The sequence below is a fragment of the Nasonia vitripennis genome (genome assembly GCF_009193385.2).
Source record: "Nasonia vitripennis strain AsymCx chromosome 2 unlocalized genomic scaffold, Nvit_psr_1.1 chr2_random0004, whole genome shotgun sequence".
NCBI classification, from domain to species: Eukaryota; Metazoa; Arthropoda; class Insecta; order Hymenoptera; family Pteromalidae; genus Nasonia; species Nasonia vitripennis.
This window is the reverse complement of record NW_022279610.1, coordinates 149,512-162,764: the sequence shown is the minus strand read 5'-3', so window position 1 is coordinate 162,764 and position 13,253 is coordinate 149,512. Positions and strand designations below refer to the sequence as shown.

Genomic DNA, 13,253 nt, shown 5'->3' with positions numbered 1-13,253 from the left:
AACACGGATTTACCTATGCAAGATGATCTTACAGATATTTTAACTGGACTTAAAAACAAATTCCAATCCCTACCGGAGAACGATCCATTATGTGTCAGTATTCTTACTATTTTGCCCGAACACTGGGCAATACGTAAAATTATGAACCAATTTGGTGTGTCTCACAGAATGGCTCGTAAAGCAAAACAGTTAAGAGAATCAGATGGAGTTTTGGCTTCTCCTGTTGCAAAACGTGGAAAAACATTACCTGCAGAAACTACTCAGAAAGTTGAAGATTTTTACGAAAATGATCTTAACAGCAGAATTATGCCAAATAAAAAAGATACCGTCAGTATTTATTTATATGGTGAAAAAATAAAAGTGCAGAAAAGATTATTACTTACTGATATTAAGAACCTTCATAATCAATTTAAAGAACAGTTTCCTGAACATCCGATTGGGCTTACCAAGTTTGCGGAACTGAGACCAAAATGTTGTGTCTTTGCAGGATCCTCTGGTACACACAATGTATGTGTATGTACGATACACCAAAATTTCAAGGCGATGATTGACGCAGTAAATATAGAAAAAATCTCAAACAATATTCTGAAGAATTATAAAGATTGTTTGAATTTCGTTCTATGTGAGGATCTCAAACCAAGTTGTTATTTGAATGAATGCAAATTTTGTCCGGGTATTCAAGAGTTTTCTAATTACGTTGAGAACATTATGGATGAGCACAATATTGATCAAGTCATCTTCAGCACGTGGCAATCAACCGATAGATACACTTTGATAAAACAATGCCAACATCGCAAGAATTTATTGAAACTTTATGTTCTAGCCTAGAAAAGTTGATACCTCATCACTTCATCGTTAAGGAACAATCAAAGTTTATTTCTGGGAAGAAAAATAATCTTTCAGATGAAGAGGTTCTTGCTCAATTGGATTTTGCTGAGAACTATGCTTTTACAGCCCAAGATGCTGCACAGGCATTTCATTTTAATAATGATCAAAGTACGATTTTTCCTGCTGTTATTTATTATAAATCTGAAGGCAAGCTAAAGCATTTCAGTACAGTATCTATGTCCGACTGTACTACTCGTGATGCCACTGCAGTATACATAATGCAGCAAAAGCTTATACCTGAAATTCGCAAGGTTTGTCCCACAGTAAAAAAGGTATTATTACCTTTTTTACTGTGGGACAAACCTTGCGAATTTCAGGTATAAGCTTTTGCTGCATTATGTATACTGCAGTGGCATCACGAGTAGTACAGTCGGACATAGATACTGTACTGAAATGCTTTAGCTTGCCTTCAGATTTATAATAAATAACAATATATGCTACTGATGGTGCTAAACAGCATTTTAAAAATCGTTATCAAATGAGTAGTTTAATGAGTCATAAGAGAAATTTTGGCGTTGATGCTGAATGGCACTGTTTTGCAACAGCACACGGAAAAGGTAGTTGCGATGGGGTTGGGCGATAGTAAAGAGAGAAGCTACAAGAGCGAGCTTACAAGCTGCAAAAAATAAAGCAATTCTAGATGTTAAAGCTCTTGATTCATGGGCTAATGATATTTTATGCGCCACATTGGATTTTTGAAAAGGCCAGAACTTTTTCAAAAGCCCTTGACCAGACGATCATTTTGAGACCTCAAACGTTTTGTTAGGTTAACCCAAATTTTGGGTGCACTGATGGTTCGGTTGACGTAAAACGTCCCATATATATATATATATATATATATATATATATATATATATATCTTCCTATATTATATAATTATTTTGGCAACGCTCCCCCCCCACCCACCCCCCACCAAATAACGTAAAATTCTTTCATTTTTACGTGATTATTGAAAATGCATATACCCCCCCCCCACCACCCCTCCACTAGGCCCCCCCACCACCCCCCACCATACTCATTCATGTTTTTAATGTATTTCAAATACTAATTAACAGTGAATTGAGTTTAAAAACTAAAATCTATAAAAATCTAAATTAGTAGAAGATTAAAATTAGAAAAAAATAAATACAGATAAAGTATAGAAATAATTTAAACAACAATATTTCTACTATTTCCACACCACCTATGAGGTAAAGAGAATGGCGCGTTTTTTTTGTTATGTGGTATCCCCAGTAGGCCTAATCCACATATTGTTTTAAGATTGATTATTTCAAAATTTTTTCTTTGAATTTGATGTATTCAGTCTTTCATATAAATTTAAATATACTCACGTATTTTATTCGTAAATGTATAATACTTTAAGCAAACATACTTTAAATTAATATGAATATCTTAATAAAATTAATTCAAGTTACGAGGAAGTTCAAGTTAATTCAATTCAAGAAATTCTAGAAAATAAGAAAACTTAAAATAAATTTAGTTATAATATTAATGTGTTGAACACAAAATTGAAAAAAAAGAATACGTATACTAATAATATTCTTCAATCTAAATCTTTTTTTTACATTTGATGTGAATTTTTTATTATGGGTAAACAAAAAATTTAATAAAATAATCGTTGTTTACTAATAATTTATCTATTAATGTTTATTTATCATTTATTATTTATTATTAATTTAAAAAAAAATTAATGTTCAGTGTGTTCATTCTCACGAATATGATTGATAATATTGCCAATATTTAGAATATATTTTACATAAGCGACATTATCATTCTTTAATGATGATGGCAATTGATTGTTTTTTTACGAAAATCTAATATTTGTTTTGTAGTAATAGTAATATTAGTAGGCATTTCATCTAAATAAGTAAAATAAGATTTTATGATTTTATTATTATCAAAACATTCGTAGAATTTAATGAGTGAATTTAATTTGTGTAATTGTTCTATATCATATTCATCCATCATGCTTTGTAAATAAATTTCATAATTTACTTGATCAATTTCATATTGTTCTACTTGATTATTTAATGCACGTAAATACTGTCTATGTTCATTATTTTCTACTATAACAAAAGAATTTTGAACTATATCCCATTCCATTTCTGTAAAATAACAAAATAAATTACATAAAACAACAATAATTAATCTTTTAATAAAAAATTTCCAATTTTTTCTCCTGTGATTATTTCTGCTTCAATATTGTACTTTAATAATTTTGTAATTTTTAATCGTGTGCCGTTACATAAACCTTCTCTAATGCTTAAGTTTCTTATTAACATTACAATTGCTCCAATTTTTAAATTAAGTTCATGAGGTGGTAATCCTTCACGAATATTGTTTAATATTTCCATTGGAAAATTTATATAAATATTATCATCTGATTTATCAACACCTTTATATGTTGCAGTATCTATACTAAAATAAGTTTTTTTTTCTCCTACCATTTGATTTTAAATTTTATTATTTAAAAAATAGGTATATTCATTGTGTGTCGTAAGAATTACACTATTTAAAGAATTATTATTTTTTTATAATTCCTTCTCCAATTTTTAGTAATAATTTTGAAAAATGTTTATTAGTTGAACGCATGTTTGTATTTAACTTTAAAATATAAAAACTTGACCAAAGATATGATGATTTTATTGATTCAGATATAATATGGCTTCTACTACTATTTTTTAAAACAGGAAGAATTAATCGAAAATCTCCTCCTAAAACTATTAATTTATTTGCGAAAGGAATGTCTATATCACATAAATCACGTAAAGTTTTATCAACTATTTCTAATGCTTTTTTAGGAATCTAATGCTTTTTAAGGAAGTATCTTGATTTTCCATCTTAAATTAAATTTATAATATTTTATTTAATTAAAAAGAATATTTATAAATTAAAATAAAAAAAGATTTTACCTTAGTTAATCAACGTAGACACTAGACAGATGACGATTAATAGTGGTTAACGATTAATAAAAAACATGAATATAGTAAAATTTGATATTCGTGAAAATAGTTCATAAAAATCGATTAGAATATTTAATCGAAATCTCAGCAAAAATTATAAATATATTAGAAAATAATTAAAATCAAAACAATCAATAAAATCAAAATTAGTACAACGATAGTACAACATTTATTAAAAGATAAAGTAGAAAATTACAACAAAATATAGTTAAAAGAAATATTAAACCTGAACAAAAATAAGTGTATAAGACTTAACATAAGAATTTTCGCAAATTAAATAAAATAAATAATATTGTAAAACAAATTATTATATTAAAAATAATTGATTACCCACTAAATACATTAGTAGGTAAATTAATTTATTTATAATAAACTATATTAATACGTAACATTAATCGATTATCATAAAAAGATAATTGGGTTTATTTATATTAAAATCAGCTTATAAACTTTTATAAATATAAAATTGGGGGTTGGCGAGTGAAGCGAGCAGGGGGGCGAAGCCCCACTAGTATATATATATATATATATATATATATATATATATATATATATATATATATATATATATATATATATATATATATATATTTAACTTACACTGCCTTCCAAAGTTTAGTCAGCTTTGACACTATGATTTTCTGCGTTAAATACTATATTAGAAAAATATGACACATAAACTTAAAGGAATATTATCGTACAAAATGTTTATGATTTACTGATCATACTATATCAAAAGATTCGAGCAGACTAATCACTGAAACAACTTACACGCATATATATATATATATATATATATATATATATATATATATATATATATATATTGTAACGCGTTGAGCACCGCGGCTAACACGAAGCGGTATGAGTACCGCTGCGCCGCGACAAGTACGTAGTCACGCGCGCGATAGAAAAACACGTGCGAAATTCGAAGGCGCGAGAGGGACGGAAGGAGCGAGCGCGCGGGCTAGTCCAGCGAGGAGGACAGATAGCTTTCGGCTCCCGAATTGTAAACACGCGGCTTCGCTCGTATCGCGAAAGTGCGTACATCGGTGTTTCGCGGTCCGTGCGGCGTTGAGAAAGGAGTGTGTGTGAGAGTGTTAGGCCGATCCAGGTCCTGACGAGCGATCCAGCGCTAGACCACGACAATTGGCGACGGCGTCATCGAGAGGATCAGCAGAAGGTTAGTGTGGATGCGCGCAGTGCTTGAGAGAGAGAGAGAGATTGTGCGTGAGGATACCACCTGCGTGGAGCGAGGCGCGCGACCTTCGCGGCGAAACACGCGTCGAGCGCAAATACTCCGGCTTTGCGACGAGTCGCAAAGTTGTTGCGACTCGTACATTATTATTATTTTGTCTCTCGACGTATTGTAAATTCACGTTTATCTCGCGAACCTAAATATAACCTTAGTCTTTTTATTTTACGACTTTTTGTTATTATTTAACAACCGCCACCTTGCTAATTCCTTCCCGCGATTACAGCCGCCTACGCGGGCGTTGAACAAGTAACTTCAACGCACCTGAGTAGCCGAGCACGCACTGGAAGGTGCGATATCCACGAGAAGAAGCAGCGGGATAAGCTGCATTGCAACGCGGGTTAATCGCTGGAGTTGAGGTGCTATCCGCCGCAACGTGGGATAGCGATCTCATTTAACGTCGTTTAGGCGAATAAAAGTCTCACCCCGTTACAATATATATATATATATATATATATATATATATATATATATATATATATTGTCGCAAAGACTAGAAAAATCTACAAATATTATACTATAAAATATTTGTACGCATGCGCGGACTGCTATTGTAATATATGAATATTATCATACAAATGTTACATGTGAGAGTCGATGGTTTTGTTCTTCGTGAGGTGTTAAGTTCACGATAGCTGCGAAAATATCGGGGCGATGAAATGAGTACAATAGATTATCGGTAAATGCGTTCGTTTATTAATTGTAATTCACAATGTATGGTTTAGATTTTTTAGATATGTCTTAGCAACATGTGAAGTCTCTATCGTTTTTGTACAAATAATATAATAGTGCGTATTAATCTAATCACGCGCCGCGAGCTTATGTAACTGACGTAACTGATTGAGGCGGAGCCCGCAAACTGAACATTTTCTGCAGTTGCAATATATAAAAAATAGCTTAATAAGAAACTTCAATTAATGTAATTTTTTTTTCATTAATCAAACTACATTTTTTACATAGTTCGACCACATAAAATCAATTATTATTCAAAATTTGTCAATGTCGAGTCCATTAACTGTGTTTTGTTTGTAATTCAAACTGTTTATAAAACACACATTTTATTTCTAGACCATATTTCAGATACTTCTAATAAGTTTGATTAAAAAAAAATGTAATGTCTCAAAAATATTAACTTTCAACAAAAGTAAACGGTTAGCCGAATTTGATTTATTCTATATTACAGTCCATGTCAATAATAGTACGGACATAATAATTTCGATTGAAACAAAATTACAGATCTAAAAAGAAATATGAACAATCGAATAGAGTAAATTATAGTATATTAAATAATATAAATTATAATATTATAGTAATATTACAATATTATTTTATTCATAATATAACAAACACAGAATTTTTGGGATTAATTAAGTTCTGAATCAAATAATTGCTAACTAAAAACTTAAATAATATATTGATCAGATACAAACCATTCTTGTGTACTTACTACGTATCTTACCATGCCTGTTTCATAAATATTAAACTGAGCCCATCATTGAACATAACAATTTTGAGTTTGTGTAATATCATGTTTGCAAAAATATTGTTATAAATTCGCCTTACTTTGATCAATCTCACTTTATTAATATGTAATTTCGTTTTAATTGACATACATACATACTATTATATTACATTTGTAACTGATTACACATTATGTTATTAACATGTACAGAAAAATAATTAAACTCGCGCAACCTTTTAATTTTTTGTGTATATCATTACAATATCATTTTCTTTAAATTTTCCTTGGAGCTATGAACATTTATACCTAACATCAACCGAGCGCGGTTAGTTGATGTTATATGCAAATATCAAATATTTTATGTTAAACATTTTTTACATATTGATTAATACATTTCAAATAGACTAAAGATTGAATTACTTTTATCGCAGAAACCATACTGAAATATCTGAGGCGAAAAAAAAAGAATTCGAAAAAACATTAAATGAAGCAGTCTTGGAAGCAGTTAACGACGATACTTTCCGCAAAATTCAAAGAGTGAGTTATGGACAATTTAAACCTAATCAAGTAAGTTGAGTTGCTCACATAACTTTTTTAGGATTGCTTTAAAATTAAGTACATAAATAAAAGGGTCACAGAATGGAAAAGAATTTAAACAATATAATTTAGTTTTTGTGTGATTGTTTTCAAAATTTGATTTTCATCATCTGATAATTACGTTCTGATTGGATAAAAATAAACGATACCCTAGTCGAAACACTTAGCATTAGTTGAGTAATCGTTGACCAGATTCGTAATTAAACACGACATGCCATAATTACTAATATAAACTTTTTTTCCTATCGGGTATATATATATATATATATATATATATATATATATATATATATATATATATATATATATATATATATATATATATATATATATATATATATATATATATATATAAAATTTTCCCAGTAAACATGTTTTAATGTAGATGCTTTAACTAATTACCATAAGGTTCGGCCATTTATAAAAAATTAGATATTTATTTTGGGAAAAAATACGCCTATTTGATTAACAGGTTAACCAACTAAAATGGTTAATTTTCTACCAGGATTTATGAACAATCATGTAAAATTCGTAGATTGGCTACGTCATTCATAGTCGGTTATCCCAGGACGCACTTCGTTGTATGTTTCTTTAACTAACAAAATCATTTGTAACCGCGTTATGTGTATAAGCCTTGACGCGCACAACGCAATAATTTATATCTCTATATTTTACAACAGCGGGCATATTGTGTCGTAATTACCTACACGGTCATGTATAAACCAGAATATTTTTGCCCGCAATAATATTTTGTGAAATTCCGTAACCCACTCGTAAATATCCCAGAAAATTTGTCTAGCATTTATAAGTCCTGCTGAATACCGGATTTCATCCGTGGCTCCTTAGGGGTTGGGGTAAACCAGAAGTAGCCCGAAGTAGACCGGAAGTCGACTGGAAGTAGACCGGATGTTGATCAGAAGTAATCGGAAAAAATACAAAATGATCCTAAATGACCGAAAATAACTGGAAATAAACCGGAAATATACCGAAAATTGACGGAAGATGACTAGATGATGCATATTTGCTGAAGTACTCTTAAGGAATGAATGGGAAACAGGGGCGGATTTCAACTTTATGGGGCCCGGGGCTGAAATCGAGAAGGGGCTCACTTAAGGACAGCGAAAATAGCAATTTATCAAATATATAAAAAATTGATTTATTAATTTGCTATAAACTAATATTATTTATAGTCTCTCGAATTTGATAGAGACTTGTGGATCAAAACAATTAATGTGAAAATAATAACACGCTCTTTAAATTTAAGATGAAAAGGTATATTATGTGTACCGTCAAACTATTGATGTTCATTGAAAAGAAAAGAGTGTGATTACAAATGTATTGACTATGAAAAATTGAAGAGTATTAGAAGAGTGTTAGAGCACCGACGCGTTAACAAACGATATTGTTTAACGGTCGACACTGTGAGGCGAGTCCTCACTGCGCTTCGGCAATACGAAAACTAAACAACACAAGTCAGCGAAAGCGGCAGAAGACCGCTCGCGAAACAGGCGGAGAGAGACAGAGTAGGAGCGAGCGAGCGCGCGTTGCCATGGCAACCTCATTGGTGCCGTGCGGGCTAGCGAAAACCGTCGAATTTGAAATTAAGATGACAAGCTTCTCGAACCTTCTCGCCCTCTCTCCGCATATCAAACTAATTTTCGAACAAATATTTATAAATACAATGACATACATACAATATAAACAATTATTTTATTAAAAACATTTTTTTCTTGATTTTGCTCTAGCAAAATCATTAATTAAGTCATCAAAGTCAATTGATCTTAATAAGTCGACTTCGATGCTTAATATTGTTAGAGCCGATAGTCTGTTGTCTGACATCGTTGATCTGTACATGTTCTTTATTCTTTTTAAAACTGAAAATGATCGTTCTGCTTCGCAATTTGCGATTGGAAGTGTAAGTAATATCCTATAAGCAATATAGGTATTCGGAAAAACTTGTATCATGTCTAAATCTACGAGCCAATTTAAAACTTTTAAGGGACACAAGATTTCATCATTTTCACTTGTGCTTTTTTCTGTACGATTGGAAAAAAAGCCTTGAGGCTGCCGTTTTAAACGTGGTATAAGCTGTTTTAATTCTAATGATAAATCGCTTTCTAAATCGTCAGAGTAAATCTTTACGAGAATTTTTACCTTTTGTTCTAAGACATCTTTCTCTATAAATAATAATTGTGTGAGAAAGCCAAATAGTTGAATGATTCGATCATATGCTTCACTCCGTTTCTGCAACTCGGCAACTAATTTGTCTATAATCACATAAAATGTGTTTATTCGGAACTTATCAACCGGGCTTAAGCTACTAGCTTGTGATTCCTTGTCAGTTAGTATTCTTGTGACCTTTCGTTTCTTTGCATCAGAATATTTTTGATCCACAAAAGCACTCAATTGTTTGGCTTGATTTTCAATATCAGAAAATCTATCTCGCAAATCCGTCACAAAATCTACTAATTATAGAAGCATGTTATTTGCAGAAATTAAATCTGTATTAACTTTTTGAATGTATTGACTAGTCGCGTTAAAGCGATTTAAAACATTATTCCATAGAATCGCTATAAAAACATTTTCAAGCTTTCTTATATGTTTCAATAAATCTTGAGCTTCTTCCGAGTATCGCGTTTTTGTTCTTCGTCATTCGCGAAGATTTCTAGAGCCCTACAAATACCTTCATGATCCTTTACTACAACTTTTGTGGCGCCTCCGCGACATGACCATCTCGTTTTTGATAAGCTCGTTACTTCAGTCATTAAGATGTCCCATCGATATACACTAAAAAATGCATATAGCCGCTGTAAAATTCCGAAGAAATTTGTAGCATCAAGACATACATCGACGCTGCATTCTCCCACTGAGTTTAGAGAATGGCCAACGCAAGGAACGTAACACGCTAATTCATTTTGTTCTATAATGCAAGCTTGAAGTCCAATATATTTACCGGACATATTGGAAGCGTTGTCATAGGTCTGAGCTCTGCATATTTTTAATGTCGATACCGTGCTCCTGTAGTAAATCTAATACGTCATTACTAAGCGACCTACCTTTATGACTTTTTATTTGTAAAAAGCAGAAAAAACGTTCATAAATGTGACCATGTAAGTAGTATCGGAAAATGACTGACAACTGGTCAACGTGGGATATATCTGGGGTAGAATCTACTACGAGTTCCCAATATTTAGCACTGTGTAGTTCATTAATAATACGCTTCAATACTTTTGTAGTCATTAACTCAATCAATTCTTCGTATATAGTTTTCGATAAATACGAAACTGTGCCAGAGCCTCTGTGAGCATACTGTTTAATGTGCTCTTCCAGAAAGGGATCAAACTGAGCAAGTAATTCCATGACGCCAAGAAAATTCCCATTATTAGGTGATCCTATTACTTCATTTTTTCCTCGAAGTGGAAGCCCTCGTTCGGTTAAAAATCGAATGCCTGCAACTACTCTTTTCAAAACTTTGATCCAATATTGAACTTCGTTTTCCATCGTATTTACAAAACTTTTTTTTATATTGGAATCTTTGTGCAAATAATCAATATAATCCATCATACAGCTGTTATGATCTTTGTTATTTTCGTGGGAACAAATCGCTTCGTCTATCTTCTTCCAATTTGAAAATCCTTCTTTTACAAATGGATTATCATGATCTTTTGATAACAGTTTGCAAACATATAAAAAATTCGATCCAGTGGATTCAGAAAACATAAGCCACTTTCTTTCGCACCTTTCTCCATTCTGTAAAATTCGTTGGAAATAATTTGGCGAACAATATCTATTTTGCTTAGTAGATTCTCGTTTAGACGTTTTAAACGTAGAATTCTTATTTTGAAAGAAAGCGTAGCCTTTTTGTAAATATTTTTCACATATATGGCTATTCTCTTGCAATCTCAAAGGCCAGAACGCTGGATCTTCGTGCACATCTACAAATAATAAAAATCAAGTATATAATATAAGTATATATGACAAATACATTTTAAAAAGAAACATTATTAATAATCAACACGTAAGTTATTTTAATTACATAATAAAATTCGAACTGTATTTCTAAATTTTTATAATAATATCTTGATTTTCATATCATTTAAAAAAACATGCGTACCTGTACTTATCTCATTCGTTAACGCAGAGTTTATGGAGCTACTGGCATTGCTGTTCTCGTTAATATTCGAATTATCGTCTACTTGAGTATTATAAACATCTATAAAAAAGAAAAAAATATATTTGAAAAAAAGAAATTTTTTTCTGTAAATGAAAAATCCGAACACCAATATAGAAGTGAATAGTCGCGCGGGCGCTGCGGCTCCGACTACCGCGCCACTTGATTATGTCTCGGTGTATGCAATACAATTTTCGTGTCCGATCAATGTTTACGCTACAAATTTGAGTATAATATATTGACGCCTGAGTGCAAGAAAGCCATATCTCAGTAGTAGCATCGATAAGGCCATATCTCGGCCGCGACTTCAAGTAGGCCGTATCTCGGTCGCGGCTTGAAGATCGAAAACATATATGTATACTAGCGCAGATACGATTGATTTTCTGCACTTTCGTTCTGGTAGTCATGCGTGCTTTTAAAATGAATGATAAACTACCATAACAAAATCGCATCTGGGATATAGAAATGACATATAGTCTCAAATATAAGCCGTGGCCAAGATACGGCCTGCTTACACTCTGGTGCCGATTTGTTTGTTAAAATATTTATCATTGTTTAAAATACCTGTGACGCTGTTACTTGGTGTATCAATACTGCTTCTTTCACTAACAGAATCACTCTTTTCTTCAACTTGCACTACACTTAAATCTCCTCTAGCCTCCTGTGGTGTGAAAAAAGCACTTACAGAAGGCAGCTCGTTCACTGATTTTTCTCTTGCTTTTTTCGCTTTGCGTTTTTCTGCCCCACTTGGATATTTTCTCTTCTGCATTTTGAAACAGAGACTTTGATATTCACATAACCAATCTTCGAAACAGAACCTTTTTTATTTGGTACGCAAGTAAAAACAACAAGCCAGACTAGTGTCTCGTCGCGACTGCGATGTCTCCCCCTCGTGCTGCGAACCCTCGCGCGGGAGTTGTTTTTCCGCGAAAAATTCGCGGTAGCTGGCGCCTGCCAGAGTGGCGCCGCGCCGCTGCAGCATTTTCCGAGAACCGATCGATATATTTTAGCTTGGATCAAAGAGAAAACGCAAATAAGTTTGCGTAGTGGTGATTCGTTCCCGCATCGCCTAATGCCTATAGATATCTCTCTGTCATTGCACTATCTAGCCCTTTCCGTTCTTGACTTGATTACTGGCGATCTGGTATGGTCCTTGTACTCTTTACATCATTAATTGAAACGATATTTTATGAAGTATTCTATCTATGCTAAAATAATAATAGTAATTGTGTTTAACTTATTTTCTTTGGAAAACATTTTGCTGTTTTTCAAAATTGTTTGAAACAGGTTTAAAAAAAATTTATTTTTATTCGAGTCCGCGGGGCCCCCCGCAAGGTGGGGCCCGGGGCTATAGCCCCCCCCCCTAGCTCCTCCTTTAATCCGCCTCTATTGGGAAATAATTCAACAAATAGTTAAAAAATTTTACAAAATTTGAAAAGTATTGTTCATACACTGTAAAAATCACATCACATCAATATAATTAATTTTCAAAAACGACAATAATATGTGCGATCGTGTTTGAAGCCCGGAGAAGCTTCACAAACAGTTGCGAAGCCCGTATTGACGCGAAGAAAAGTGTTGCTAAGTGTTTGGTGGGATTGAAAGGGTATTTTTCATCATGTTCTGCTCAAACCTGGACAAACCATTAATTCGACTGTTCACTGTCAACGACTAATGCAATTGCAACAGACTATTGAAAAAAACGTCAAGAATTGATCAATAGGAGAGGCGTTGTCTTCCATTAGGACAACGATAGACCAAACATATCTTTAATAACTCGTCAAAAACTATGTTCACATTAATTGTTTTGATCCACAAGTCTCTATCAAATTCGAGAGACTATAAATACATATCTGTTTGTGAATGAGGAATAACGACTGCTCTATGTATTCATGCATATCACAAGACACGAACAGC

The 13,253-nt window shown here is 32.4% G+C and overlaps 1 protein-coding gene across 1 annotated transcript in view; it reads left to right on the top strand.

Moving 5' to 3' along the window:
- LOC107981889 overlaps nt 1–13,253 on the top strand; it is a 1,212,633-nt gene that overhangs the window by 1,117,080 nt on the left and 82,300 nt on the right. Inside the window, exon 15 of the mRNA XM_031924057.2 lies at nt 7,000–7,135. Within this exon, the coding sequence (XP_031779917.1) occupies nt 7,000–7,135 (136 nt within the window). The remainder of the gene's footprint in view (nt 1–6,999; nt 7,136–13,253) is intronic.